At 36.4% G+C, this 14,547-nt stretch overlaps 1 protein-coding gene across 1 annotated transcript in view; it reads left to right on the top strand.

Annotated features, from left to right (window-relative positions):
- PROS1 (protein S (alpha)) overlaps positions 1 to 14,547 on the top strand; it is a 75,742-nt gene that overhangs the window by 35,824 nt on the left and 25,371 nt on the right. The window contains exons 4-7 of the mRNA XM_008569154.1: positions 4,361 to 4,447; positions 10,453 to 10,575; positions 10,676 to 10,807; positions 13,614 to 13,739. Coding sequence (XP_008567376.1) covers positions 4,361 to 4,447; positions 10,453 to 10,575; positions 10,676 to 10,807; positions 13,614 to 13,739 — 468 coding nt within the window. The remainder of the gene's footprint in view (positions 1 to 4,360; positions 4,448 to 10,452; positions 10,576 to 10,675; positions 10,808 to 13,613; positions 13,740 to 14,547) is intronic.

Genomic DNA, 14,547 nt, shown 5'->3' with positions numbered 1-14,547 from the left:
ATCAGCCCATCATATGAAACAAAAATATACTTTTTGTTATTTGTTTTTTGACTCAAATTTTATTTTTTGGTCTTCATTTATATATAGGCATATGTGGTAAATTCCACTGTTGAAAACAAATAAACAAAAAAATCCCTAAGTTAAGCTTTTCTGTCATTTGATGTGTATATTCTATAGGCCAATGCCCCTAATTTGGAAAAAGAAAAAATCAAACTTTATAATCCTGTCCCTGGTAAGCCTAACAGTAGCTTTACTAATAACCACAGCTCATGCAAGGAGTTCCTTATGGTGAGAATAGGTCACCAAAGAAATTAGAATACTCTAGCCCATACTTTTTGGACAATATTTAGACTTAGAGTTGCATGGGTTCATAAAGCACTTCAGTTGATCCACATATTTCATGTGCTGCCTTGAAAACATGCAATTTGGAAAAGGAATACCCTGGATTTCATTTTTAAAATTGTGTTCTTTTCTTCCTTAGGAAATAGGATAAATAACTCTATCATCTATATAGGCCTGTGAAAATATCTCTTGTTAGAGTGGATGATCCTGTGAATGGGAGAAAAACTTCCTGGGAAGAATGCTAAACTCTGAGCCTAAATATAATCATTAGAAATCACTTTTGTTTTTGATTTCTGTCAAGTTGCTAAATTAACACAATCTGCTGACTCCCTCCTTTCAAATCTTCTCTAGAGAAACAATAGAATTCCAGGCACTAATAATAGCAAAATAAAATGAAAAACAATAAGTGTGAGAGACGCATGGGGAGACTGAAGGCTGATTGACCTGGTATGTGTGTTGAGGAATGGGAGTGCTGACTGCCGAGGCAGCAGCGAGGGAACAGCGGGGAGGATTTAAAAAATAACTTCAAAACAAACAAGAAAGGTGCAATGGAGCAAACCCCAAGTACCGAGAAATTTTAAAAATAGCAAAAACAGGGGTAGAAAAAAACAAAATAGAAAAACAAAAAGGAGGATTAACAAAAACAAAATCTCATTCTTTGAAAACATTAGTAAGTTAGACTGACATCTGGCAAGAATAATCAAGGAAAAACAAAAAAGAGAAAAGGAAATGCCAATACACAAAATACCAGATGGAAAGGGGAGGGTCGTCCCGGTGGCGCACTGGATAGTGCGCCGCTTGGGAAGCGCGGCGGCGCTCCCGTCCAAGGGTCGGATCCCACATACAGACCGGCTCCCGCTCACTGGCTGAGCGAGGCGCGGGAGCAACACCGAGGCTTGCGATCCCGTTGCCGGTCCCGGTCCGGTACGGGGGCAACACTGAGGGTTGCGATCCGGTGCCGGACATGGAAAAAAGACAAAAAAAAAAAAAAAAAAAAAAACTCCAGGACCAGATGATTGGGCCGGCCCGGTGGCGCACTGGATGGTGCGCCGCTTGGGAAGCGCGGCGGCGCTCCCGTCCAAGGGTTCGGATCCCACATACAGACCGGCTCCCGCTCACTGGCTGAGCGAGGCGCGGGAGCAACACCGAGGCTTGCGATCCCGTTGCCGGTCCCGGTCCGGTACGGGGGCAACACTGAGGGTTGCGATCCGGTGCCGGACATGGAAAAAAGACAAAAAAAAAAAAAAGAAAGGGGTAATAGCCTAAACCCAACATATATTAAAAAGATCGTAATAAAATATTATGAAAAGCTATACAAAATACATTGGAAACCTAGATAAATGGATTCATTCCTAGAAAAATACAGAATACCTATAATATCGCAGCAAACAATAGAGAACTTGGTTATACAGATAAGGACTAAACAGGTTAAAACCTCAGTCAAAATAGTTTGAACTAATTTTTTAGAATTGACAAATTAAGATAGCTAGGACAGTAGTGCCTACAGCAGGTGGCAAAAGGGAACAAAATAGTTTGGCCCCTAATAAGATCAGTGGAGAAAAAAGTAAATATAGGATGCATGTAGGAATCGTGATAATCCGCAACCAAGATCTATTCCTAGGATGTTTTGTCTTGGATCCTCTCCAGAAGGTGCCTGTTTCTTAGCCTTGTTCCCTCATGGCCCTAATTTCTATTTCTAATCCCATTTCTCACAGGAGCTTCTTCTTCAGGCTATAAAAACTGGTATGATCTCTCTCCAACTCTCATCTCCCTGCTCATGCTTCTCAGTTTCCCCCATTCCTATTGTACAGTAAGAAAGAGAAGTGGTTCTGTACTGCAGTGCTCTGGAGCAGCCATGCAACTGGCTCTACACACTAGTTCTAAATGCATTTTCTATAAAAACATTACCACACTTATTAGTATAGGCCTATGTATAAGGTTCATTATGGCCTGGGGTCCTGATCACCATGTGAAACATTTTACCTAGGCCTCCAGTTTCAGGGCTTTTCAATTTTGGCTGTTTTTCACTGTTAAATTTGTCCAGAAGTACAAAATGAGGCTTTCTTAAAAATGACATTCCTAATGAAGTCTCCACACTAGAATAAGCTAGGTGTGGAAGTGGGTGATTTGAGAGGAGGGACAAATGAACCAAAGGTTAAGACTACTAAGACGTGAAACTGCTTAGGTTTCATTGTGCCTTCAGAAAGGCCACCATGATGTAAGGGATTATTTCTACATAAAAATATTCTAACCCACCGTGGTAAGCTGAATAATGACCCCTGAAAGATATCCATGTCCTAATCGTAAGAACCTATGAATGTTACCTTATATGGTGAAAGGGACTTTGCAGGTATGATTAAGTTAAGAATCTTGAGATGTGGACATTGTCCTGAGTTATCTGGAAGGGCCCAGTATAATCATAAGGGTTCTTATAGGGAAGGAAAGGAGATCAGAGTCAGTAGTAGGGTATGTGACAATGAAGCAAGAATTGGGAGTGATGCAAGGATGGGTCCACGAGCCAAGAAAGGCAGATGGGATCTAGAAGCTGAAAAAGAGAACAAAGTGGATTCTCCCTGAAGTCTCCAGAACGAATGAGTTCCTGCTGACACTTTGGTTTTAGACTTTTGATCACCATAACTGTAAGAGAATAGATTTGTGTTGTTTAAAGCTACTAAATCAGTGGTAGTTTGTCTTAGCAGTAATAGGAAACATAAACACATACTGACTTCATATGAGCCTTTTATTCTCTCTCTGATAAATTGCATTTTCCAAAGACATTGCAAAAATACCTCATATCCCATATACTCTTCTGCAATGTCATTTTGCCATCCACTCATCAAGAGGTAGAATCCACCCCATCTCCCACTCCCACCCCCTTGAATCTGAGAGGTCCTTGGGACTGCTTGATCAATAGACTGTGGTGGAAGTGATACGATGCACTTTAATTGACCTGGGAACTTCCGCTTTCTTGCTCTTGGAAGCTACCTACCATGAAAGAAGTGCCACTTTATGACCAGCATGCAAAAAGAAACTTAACTGCACAGAGAGGCCCTGAAGTATGATATACCACGTGGAGAGAGAGATGCCAAGGAGCATGAGCTGTCAGGCATGTAAATGAAAAGCCGTCTTGGAAGTGGATTGCCCAACCCCAGCCACCCTGGCTGATTCCATCTACAACAGAGACAAGCAGCCCAACCAAACTCTTCTCAAATATTTAATACACAAATTATGAGCACAATAGAATGACTATTTAAGCTACTAATTTGGGGACTCTTCTCAAATATTTAATACACAAATTATGAGCACAATAGAATGACTATTTAAGCTACTAATTTGGGGACTCTTCTCAAATATTTAATACACAAATTATGAGCACAATAGAATGACTATTTAAGCTACTAATTTGGGGGGTTGTTACTCAGCAAAAGATATCCAAAACACCACCTTTTTTAGTAAGTTGATGACTATGTGAACAATGAAATGAGATACGTAGAAAGTCTTCAGGGGCTATTAAGAAAAATGCTTTTGGCACTAAATGATTCCTAGTTATTTAAAGTCCCTTGGAATTCTATTTCTATTATTTCAGCTGTTATGTCTTAGGTTGCTATATCTAATATCACAGGGTTGTAGTGAGGAACAAAAGAATAAAAATAAACCTGTTTTGTAGTACTGAGGCATTATACAAATATTATTATATCTGTCCCTATGCTACATTGGAAGAATTAGAAGTTGACTACAGCAACAAAAAACATTAACTCGTTCTGTTGACTTAATTATACACACTTTCTACATCAGGCTTTGGTCTAAAGGTTTGAGGGTAAAATTATGCCTATGTTACAGATTAAAAACATCAATTCGTGTGACAATAGATTCCATCTACAACAGAGACAAGCAGCCCAACCAAACTCTTCTCAAATATTTAATACACAAATTATGAGCACAATAGAATGACTATTTAAGCTACTAATTTGGCCAGTTCATTTGACCTCCTAATCCAAACATTTGTTTTTATTTACAGGTTGTCTTGGCTCTTTCCGAGCTGGATTATTCACTACTGCACGTCAGTCAACTAATGCTTACCCTGACCTAAGGAGCTGTATCAATGGTAAGCACCTCTACCATCGATTGAAAAAACAAAACAAAACAAAAACCCTGCAAGTCAAATACACTCATGTTGATATAAACTAATGTTTAAAAATCAACATATGAGCCCTTGAAGGGCTGTATGCCCAACAAAGAAGTATTTTCAAACTGCATTTGAAAGAATATTTTTAGTTGTAAATGCTGCTTGTTTACTCAAAATGAATTTTTCACTTTGTTTAAAGTGAACAGTGTTCCTTGTTTAGTAAGCTTTATATCCTTGACTTCAGAATTTTTATTCCCAACAGCTTTATTTCGGCTGTTGTTGCATAATCATGTAGTATGACCACGTGTTCAGATGGTTAATAGGTAGAGCATATTTATTCTTCTAACCTTTTTGGCATCAATAATGTAAATATGGAAAATGTTATGTGAATCAAATTAGCCTTCTTACTCTGAAGTTTACACAGAGCCTTGTGAAATTCTGGTAGATTATTTTTCACTAATTTACTGATTTTCCAGCTGAGAGTCAAAGGCGAAAAAATGTGAAACTGCAAGATATAAATTGTGATATTTGTTCAGTGACTATTTTACATGCAGCATTGGCATTATCTTGATATTTATATATCTGTGTTTTTTCTAATTTAAAGTGGTAATTACATAGGCAGAACAGTTTGCCTGAACATGTATGTTTAATCCATAAATTATTTTTTTAACTTACAAAGGACAGAAAAATATTTTGATAATAATTCTTTATTACCTTGTTTTCTATCATTTTAACTAATACCTAATTTATTACCACTTTTCAAAAAAGTTGATGATTTTATGAGGCCATTATTTTGGCAGGGGGGAAAATATTTTAAATTTTAAATAAAGAAAATATATTTTCTTTAAATATACAATCTTTGCAGGTTCTAAATCCTTTGTATGATTTAAACAAGGGAATATAAATAACTGTATAAATGTGAAATCTGGGAGAGCTGTAAAATTCATTGTTAATGTTGATTGAATTATCACTAATACTTTTTAAAATTAATTTATTATTATTATTATTTTGTATTCTATGTTACAGAGCAGGGGGAGGGGGAGTGGAAGGAGGGAGCAGGATGGAGGTGGGGAGGCAGGGCCAGCCTATGGTTGGCTCCTTCACTGGCCTGGTTGCAGAGGGTGGGGGTGTGTGGCTGAGGCCCTTGGCTCCCCCAGGCCTTAGCTGTGGAGACTGGGGGGCTTCTGGTGGTGGCACAGTTGTCACCTGCTGGATGCAGATGTTGGAGGCATGTGGTGAGGCCCTCAGCACCCCTCACCCTGGCTTGGGAGCCCAGGAAGCTCCCAGCAATGGCTCAGTCATCCCTGAGCTGTATGTGGACATCAGAGGGGCATGGCTGAGGCCCTAGGCACCACTCCCCCATCTTGGCTCAGGAGCCCTGGGGAACTTTTATGGAGGGTCAGGCATTGCAGGGCTAGATGTGGACATTGGAGGGCTATGGCTGAGACCCTTGGGACCTCCCATCCCAACTTGAGAGCCTGGGGGGTTTCTGTGGAGGCTCAGTTGTCACTGGGCTGGATGTGGACATGGGGGGTGGGGTGTGACTGAGGCCTTCAGGCTCCCCTCCCAGCTTGGGAGCTCAGGTGGTTTCTGTATCAGCTCAGTTGTTGCTGGGCTGGATGCAGACGTTATGAGGTGTGGCTGAGGCCCTTGGCTCCTCCATGCCAGCTTGGGAGCCCCAGGGCTTCCAGTTCTTCTAGGTTTTATAGGTGTTCTTTGGTGGTATTAGGCCTTTACTGGTTAATATCAGAACTTTGTCCCTGATCTATGCGTTTTTTGTGTTATTTTTTTTTCAGTTCTGTGTTGGATTATTAGCTACACCCACCATTTAAACTCTGCACTGGAACTAATTTGTTGTCCTTTGCTCACTTCTAAAATGGGGGAACTTCCTGTGGGGACCAGCACTTGAGCCGAATTTGCTGCTTTGCTGCTGATTCTCTCGGGAAGGCTTTTTGTGCACCTCAGGTTTTAATTGTTAACCTTTTTAAGCACTTCCAGGTCTTATGAGGTCTGATACACCATGGTTGTGTGGAAACTCTGGTCGGGGCCTGAGTCTTTTCAGCAAACTGCACCCCCTGCAGTTCTATACTCCTGACCAGTCTCCACTGAGTGGGTCTGTGCTGGTTGGAGGGCAAATCAGCTGTCCATGCTGTGCCCTAATGGTCCCCCTGTGGGCCTGTCTCCTCCACCTGCTGCACTCCAAACACTTCCCATGGAGCAGGCTATGTGCCAGTCCCTTGCAATGACTCACCGGCCTTTGAGTGGCTCCTTTTTTCAGTTGTCTATGGCCCCTCACTACTATGTGGGTCCACAGGAACCCTTCTAGTGGTCTTGCTGGCCTGGGGGCCACCAAGGGCCTCCTCTCCCCTGCAGTCTCTAAGCAACTTCACACAAAGGGCACAACTCTGGTTTTTGCCAGCTCTTGCTCTGTGTGCTCACCAGGGCCAGACTTGAACTGGCTGGGGTTCAAAATGGTTAGAGTGGTCCCTTCTTTCTCTCTCTGTGGCTTCTTCCACCTTCATGTACTCCATAGGTCTCTTCTCCTCTTCCCCTGAGCCCTAGCAACCCCAGCTTGGCAGTCATTGCTTTTTAATAGTTGTAAATTGGTTGATTGTGGGAGAGAGTGACATTGGAGACTGTCTTTTCTGCCATCTTGATTCTCTCTCATGAGGCCATTTTTTGAAAAATTGTGGAATTGATTAAGTTTTAGCTAGGTTGGTTGGTTATTTATTTATTTATTTATTTATTCATCAAACAACAGAAATTTCCTCTGGCTAACTTAAGCAAAGGGATGGAAGTATTGGGAGTATTAGGAACATTGGAAGGATGGGAATAACTTGCACAGTTGACTGGGAAGGCTTGACAGGCAGGTGTGCAGGAAACAAGGGACCATTGCAATAACTAGTGAGGGGAGAGAGACCACAACTAAGTAAAAAACCACAAATGGGCATATTTAAGATAGTGATAACATGCTGTGACATTTTATAAAGAAAATTAACAGGGCGGTATAAGTAAGCTTTACTTTATAATTTTTTATATTCCTCTTTTTCTGTAGTGATATTCCTTTTTCTAAAATCTGCTTTATCTTACATTAATATAGCCAGTCTGGCTTTCTTTTGACTAGTATCTTCATGGTTTATTTTTCTATCCCTTAATTCTTAATGGATAGAAAACACACACTTATCTGTGTGTTTATATTTCGAGAGGGTTTCTTTTAGGCCTTGCTATTTTATCCAGTCTGACAATCTTTCTTTTTAATTGGAGTGTTAGACTATAGACCATTTATATCAACCCTAACCATTGATATGGTCGGGTTTAAATCTGTCGATCCCATCTGTTCTATGTTTTTTTTTCTTTTTCCCCTGTAATTGTATGGATTACCTGAGTTTCTTTTGGGGGATCAATTTCATTTTATCTTTATTTATTATGCCTCTTAAACTTCTTTTTCTCTTTTCTTTAGGGTTTACAAAGTATATGTTTAACTTTTTATAATCTACATTCAAGTAATATATTATACTGCATATACAGTATAACAAACTGTGATAAAATTTTATTTCCTTTTTCTGTTTTTTGTGTTATTTCTGCCTTATATTTTGATATTACAAATCATAAACTCCACAAGAAGCACTTCCTGTAATATTTCTTGTGTGTATCGGATGGAGGTGGAATTTCTTAGATATTTTTAATTAATTTTTTTAATTAAAAAATTTTTTTAATCCCAAAGAAAATCCTGTATTACTTTTATGGAAGATATTTTCATTGTGTAAAGACTACCATGTTGATAGTATTCTTTCAGTATGTTGAAGATGTCTCTCCATTGTCCACTCACTTGAATAGATTCTAAGAAATCTCTTGTCATATTTAGCTTTTTTTTCCCCGTGTATATACTGCGTGTTTTTCTCTGTCTGCTTTTTCTTTTCTTTGTCACTGATTTCCTTCAATTTGAAATTCTGCTTGTGGTTTATTGAGTCGTGGATCTGTGAATTTATAGCATTTTATCAAGTGTAGAGAATTTCTTTACCACTAATTGTTCAAAAAATGTTTTTCTTTTCCCCAGCCATCTCTTCTTTTCTTCTGGGACTTCAATAACACATATGCTAGGCCATTTGATTTGTTCAACAAGTTACTGGTGCTCTAGTTATTTATTTATTTATTTGGTTGTTTTTGTCTGTTCTTTATTTTGGATCATTTCTGTGCCTTCAAGTTCACTCTTCTTCTCCTAAGTATAATTTACTTTTAATATCACTCAGTGTATTTTTCCTATATAGTATTTTTCGTAGCTATACATCTCATTTGGATCTGTTACTCATCTTCTTTTTTTTTTTTCTTCATCATGCTTGTGTTTACTACTGGAACATATGGAATGCATTTATAATATGAGGGTACTTCAGAAAGTTTGTGGAAAAAATAAAATGAAAGGATAATATGAATTTTTCCATGAACTTTTTGAATTACCCTCATAGTTATATTGACTTACTTTTCTACTTGTTCCAGCATCTCTTTCATGTCTGGATACATTTCCATTAGTTGGTTTTTCTCTTAGTTATAGGTCATTTTCTGCTTCTTTGCATGCTTAGTTTTTTTAAATTATATACTGGACAGAACAAATGACACTACTCTCAGTATCAGTCAAAAAAAGAATTTGAGACTTCCAATTTGGATTAAGATGGAATAACAAGGACCAGATTTACTTTTCTGCCTTAAATGAGTAGAACTCTGGTCAAATATATGAAGCAACAGTTTTTAGACAGTGGTCAGTAGGCAGTAAAGTAATGTAATTCCTAAGGAAAGGGAAATAAGCAGACAGTTTATGGTGCTGGGTTCTGAATTTTTTGGGGTTTTTTTTTTTTTTTTCTTACAAATGGTGTTTGATTTTGTTTTGGTGCCTAGATAAGTTACCTGGAATAAGTTAAAAACAAATCTTTTGAGGCTTGAGTTTAAGCTCTGTTAGGGCAGACTAGAGTAGCTATTAGCTTAAAACTAATTTAGCTCTTATAATAAGGCTATACATACTTGTGAGGATTCGATCTGACACCCTCTGTACTATGATGTCTCTTCAGTCTGTCCAGTCTAAAATGAACTATTCTTAGCCCTGTGTGAGCTCTGGAAATTATACTGCACAAATCATTATTCAGCCAAAGACTCTAGGAGATCTTTTTGCAGATCTCTCCCCCACCCCGCTTTTTCTCTCTCTAACATTTCAGTACTCTGACTAGCAACATTCTAGTTTGACCTCCCCAAACTCCAGTGTTTGTCTTCTCAACCCAGGGATACCACTGGGCTCTGTTTGGGTTCGTTGGACTATTGCATGGAAATTATCTCCAGGAAGTAAGATGGTGCAATTGTAGGGATCACCTCATTTATTTCCTTTCGCTTAGGAATCAAAGTATTCTGCTACCTGTTCTCCAATGTTTGAAAACCATTTCACATATGTATTTATTTATTTATCTGTTTGTTTGTTTTGTGACTGGCCGGTACAGGTATCGAACTTTGGACCTTGGTGTTATTAGCACTGTGCTCTCACCAACTGAGCTAACCAGGCAGCCCCTATTTCATATCTTTTCACTGGAGTTCTACTTATTTAAGGCAGGAGGATAAATCTGGTTTCCATTAGTTCATATTTGCCCAAATTAGAAGTCCCATTTTCTTTTTTCTATTGATACTGAGGGTAGTATTGTTTGTTCTGCCTACCTCGTGGATATTTTTAAGGATCAAATAAGGTAGTATATTTTTAAAAAATCTAAATTACAGTTATAAAATACTGTATATATTTGCAATGCAAAAGCAGTTTCTTTTTATAAAATAATTATAATGGTTTGCTTAATGGACTCACTTTTTTGTGGAAAAGTGTCATTTGAAGAAAGGAGCTGTAATTGTTTCTCATTGGTTATAAGCTTCATGCACAAGATTTCCATTTGAGGGCATGTAATTTTATTTTACCATGGCATGCGGTAAAAAAATAAATATATGCCTATTTCCTTCAGCCATTCCAGACCAGTGTAATCCTTTGCCATGCGACCAAGATGGATATATGAGCTGCAGTGATGGCCAAGCTACATTCACTTGCATTTGTAAACCAGGTTGGCAAGGAGAGAGGTGTGAATTTGGTATGTATAATAAACTCATCTGGTTCATCTGGATTGGATTCCTGAAAAGTTTTTTGAAGTCTATCTTACGTTTTTTAATAATTTGTTTTTCCCTTTTTAGATATAAATGAATGTAAAGATCCTTCAAATGTGAATGGAGGTTGCAGCCAGATTTGTGATAATATACCTGGAAGTTACCGCTGTTCCTGTAAAAGTGGTTTTATTATGCTTTCAAATAAAAAAGACTGTAAAGGTAAGAGCAAAAAGGTAGAATAAAATGATATTTACCGTGTGAGAACAAAATTCAGTTAGAGGGATTTGCCCAGAAAATTTTTGGAAAACTCTGTTGTAAGTGCTAATAGTAAACATACATTTTTATCCATCTTGAAGCTGTGTGCTACTATGGGACTGCCTTTTAGTTTTCGTTACAAACAAGAGTATGTTGTTTTCTCATTGTGTGTGCGTGCACATGCATATATGTGTGTTTCAATAAAGAATTTCATTATAGATCAAAATAATTTCATTATAAACTGAGGTTTCAGTATAGGTCTTTACATGCTACAGACTTGCAAAATCATTGTTTATCCTTTCTTTTCAGACATTATAACCTTATTTCCTTTATTCCAGTAAGATAAACACCAGTGCAAAGAAATTCACCACAATCCCTAATAACCCTTTCTATTGTATTTTATCTTTTCTTTTTAGAAATCCCTTTCTGATTTCCAGTATAAACCCTTCATCTTGTACCTCATTTCCAGTTGTGGTTTTGGGAAAAATGAAGATCTGGTTTTCTTTCTCTTTATACATTAAAGAGCACATCATTGGTCATAATTCTTTTTTCTTCTTCAGACTTAAATAATCCCTGTCAGTTGAGCTTTTTAACAAGTCATTTTACTGGTGTATTTCTTTTGTTTTTTATATTTTCCTGTCCCCCAAATTTTGACTTTTTTCTCTCTGTATACTGACCTTTCTTTTGACTGCCTTAACTCCTATAACTAAATCTTCAAATATTCATGGTAAGCATGTGGATAACTAAAAACAAAATTTCCCAGTCTGTAGTTAAGTTTTGCTTTTAGAATCTGGAAACAGTTAACATAGAAGTTTCCTTCCCTCTTCCTCCTCCTCCTCCTCCTCCTCCTCCTCCTCCTTCTTTGTTGGGCTAAGGGGTAAAAAATATTTAGCAAGTTAAAATTTAAAATGTCCTTGTTCGATTCTTTATTTATGTGTTTAGTAAATCTCCAAATTTGATTCTTATTCAAGAAATGGTCTGTTTCTTCCTGTATCATAGTGTTTAGTGGGGTATAGTTTACATGTGACCATGTATCTTTCTTAGCTGCCTATTTGTAAGTCTGTTAAGATTAGATATTTAGAATAACAGTATTATTTTAATGCCAGTTATAGAAAACTATCATAATTCTTGAAACCACATGCATTCTATAAGCAAGTAGTACCCATTCATATTTCTATATTTAAATGCTTTAATTATTTGTACTTCTAAAGAATTTGTGACTTATTTTTTATAATTAAATAATTTTGTATTCAATTTTTATCCATTTAGTTAATACACACATACATATATAAATGATTACAAAAAGTCCTGCTATAAATAAGACTGTCCCTGATGACCACAGCATATGTTCTTATAGTCTTCATTTACATGGTTCTTTACCCCTGATACTTAAGTGATAGAATACAGAACTGTTAGAAGAATATGTATCCAACCATTGTAATGGGACCTTTGCCAAGATGTGGATATGCTTGGGATCAACTTGCCAGTAATTGTCTAAAAATAAAAGAATGAAACCTTTCATCAGACATTAGATGTCAGTGTAGAGTCATAAAACCAATGTGCTATAACGTAAACTCATGAGTTAAATAATTCCGTGATATGTCTCAAAGCCAATAATTTTAGTCGTATGTTTTGCTTTATTTTGAACATGTGGATTTTATAGCTCTTTTTTTAAAAAAAATATCTTATTTTTAATTAATTAAAGATTCACATAAGTTGTAAGAAATAATGTAGAAAGATCCCATGTACTCTTTACCCAGTTTCCCTTAATGGTAACATTTTACAAAATTGTAATACAATATCACATTCGGGATGTTGACATTAATACAGTCAAACTTTAGAAAAATTCTCTTACCAAAAGAAATTGATTTCATTATTTTTGTGCAAGTTATTTTAAATAATGTCTGAAATTTTGGCTAATTAGTCTGCAGGAAAAAAATCTGTAAACTTTTTAGAATAGAAAATATATTTTCCATTCTGAATTTGTCTTAATACAGACAGCACAGATTAGAAAAGCTCACTAATAATTACATTTTCATTGAACTCTTCCTGTTACTTGTTTTGTTTTTCTCAAAGGTGCTTATCTAGTAATTAATTGCAATCAATAATATGTCTCCTACTCTACTATGTAACATAATAAACACATCTGAAATTTCTGAAATATTAATTTAGCATTAAAATTTATATTTTATTAACTGCAAATTTATAAATACTTACAGATCTTATTCAATCCCATTTTAAATTGGATTCATTATTTAATATGTTAGGCAACAATAAGAGAGTACAGATTATATATTTGTCCATTTCCAAAGGAACCAGGTAAAACAGATGAGCCATCTCATATTTTTAATATTTGTTTTAATATGGAGTGGATCTAATTTTAAGATCATATTTTAGAAACATGAATTTAGGAATACATTTGAAGAAAATTAAGAATATAGTTGAACTCTTCTTCCATTTATTTTCATACGGTAACCTGGTAGATGTGAAAATATCTAAAGCCCTCTCCTTCTTTTCTATAACTGTAAAGGAACATGACAAATATCAATCAAATTTCCTATGCATTTGTATAAAGAAATCATACTAAGAGAACTAAAATATGATGATAGATGTAATATTTTGTTGTTCCAAGGCCACTCTGTTGTCTCATTACACACATTAAACTAGATCCAGTAAACACAATTCAAGGATTCGTTGCTAGGGTCTTCTGGTACAGGAAAAATGTGTTGTTGTTGTTGTTGTTGTTTTAATATGTTTGTTTTATTTGTAGATGTGGATGAATGTTCTATAAAGCCAAGCATTTGTGGCACAGCTGTGTGCAAGAACATCCCAGGAGGCTTTGAATGTGAATGCTCTGAAGGCTACAGATACAATCCCAAATCAAAGTCTTGTGAAGGTAGAATAGTGGTAATATCATTGCTGATGGTGGAATGGGTGGGTTTGAACTCTGAGTTGATTTTTAAAAGCATAGGTTTTGTCTGACATCAAAATCAGATTTTTTACTCCATTATATTGCTTGGTCATTTAGGTAATCCTTGGCTTCTTTCCATAGAAAAAGTATGCAAGACACATGGTCTTTATGTTTAGTGTAATGCATTCCAATTGGTCCTTTAAACTATGTATGAAACGGAGACCTCCATGTGTGATAAAAGCAAGAAAAACATATTTTTACATCATTTAAATAATATTTAAAGATAAAGAGAATTTCATTCTGGAAGGAAAAACACATATATACAAAAAAAAAAAGACACAAGCTTAAAAATCATGCACCTGAAACAATAAGTCTGGTTAAAAAGCTTAGGTTCTATTCCAAGCTTTTCAATGATTTTCTGTGAATATATAAGAAAGTCATTTAATCCAAAATGAGAAATGACATAGTTCTGTTATGTCATTATAACTAATGATAACAGAGTTCTGGAAACTTAAGAAATATTGATTAGTAATGTTAGTGCCTGTGAAACTGACACGGCTCCTTAGGGGTGTCATTACTCCATTTGGCCATGGTGGTGCTGCCATGTTTGACTCAGGCAGCTTAAACACATTAGAACTTTGTTTCTTTCATCATGACACATACAAATTATCTCACATCCTTATTTAAATTTTTAAAAGTTTTAAAATTAGTCTAATACTATGGCTAAATCAATAATACTTTTTCTTCTCAGGCAAGATATATACTTATATAACATATGTGCCCTTTTAACCAT

This window comes from Galeopterus variegatus, unplaced genomic scaffold, assembly GCF_000696425.1.
Source record: "Galeopterus variegatus unplaced genomic scaffold, G_variegatus-3.0.2 Scaffold470, whole genome shotgun sequence".
In the NCBI taxonomy this organism is placed as follows: domain Eukaryota; kingdom Metazoa; phylum Chordata; class Mammalia; order Dermoptera; family Cynocephalidae; genus Galeopterus; species Galeopterus variegatus.
The sequence above is the reverse complement of the archived record's forward strand: the minus strand, read 5'-3'. Positions and strand labels throughout refer to the sequence as shown.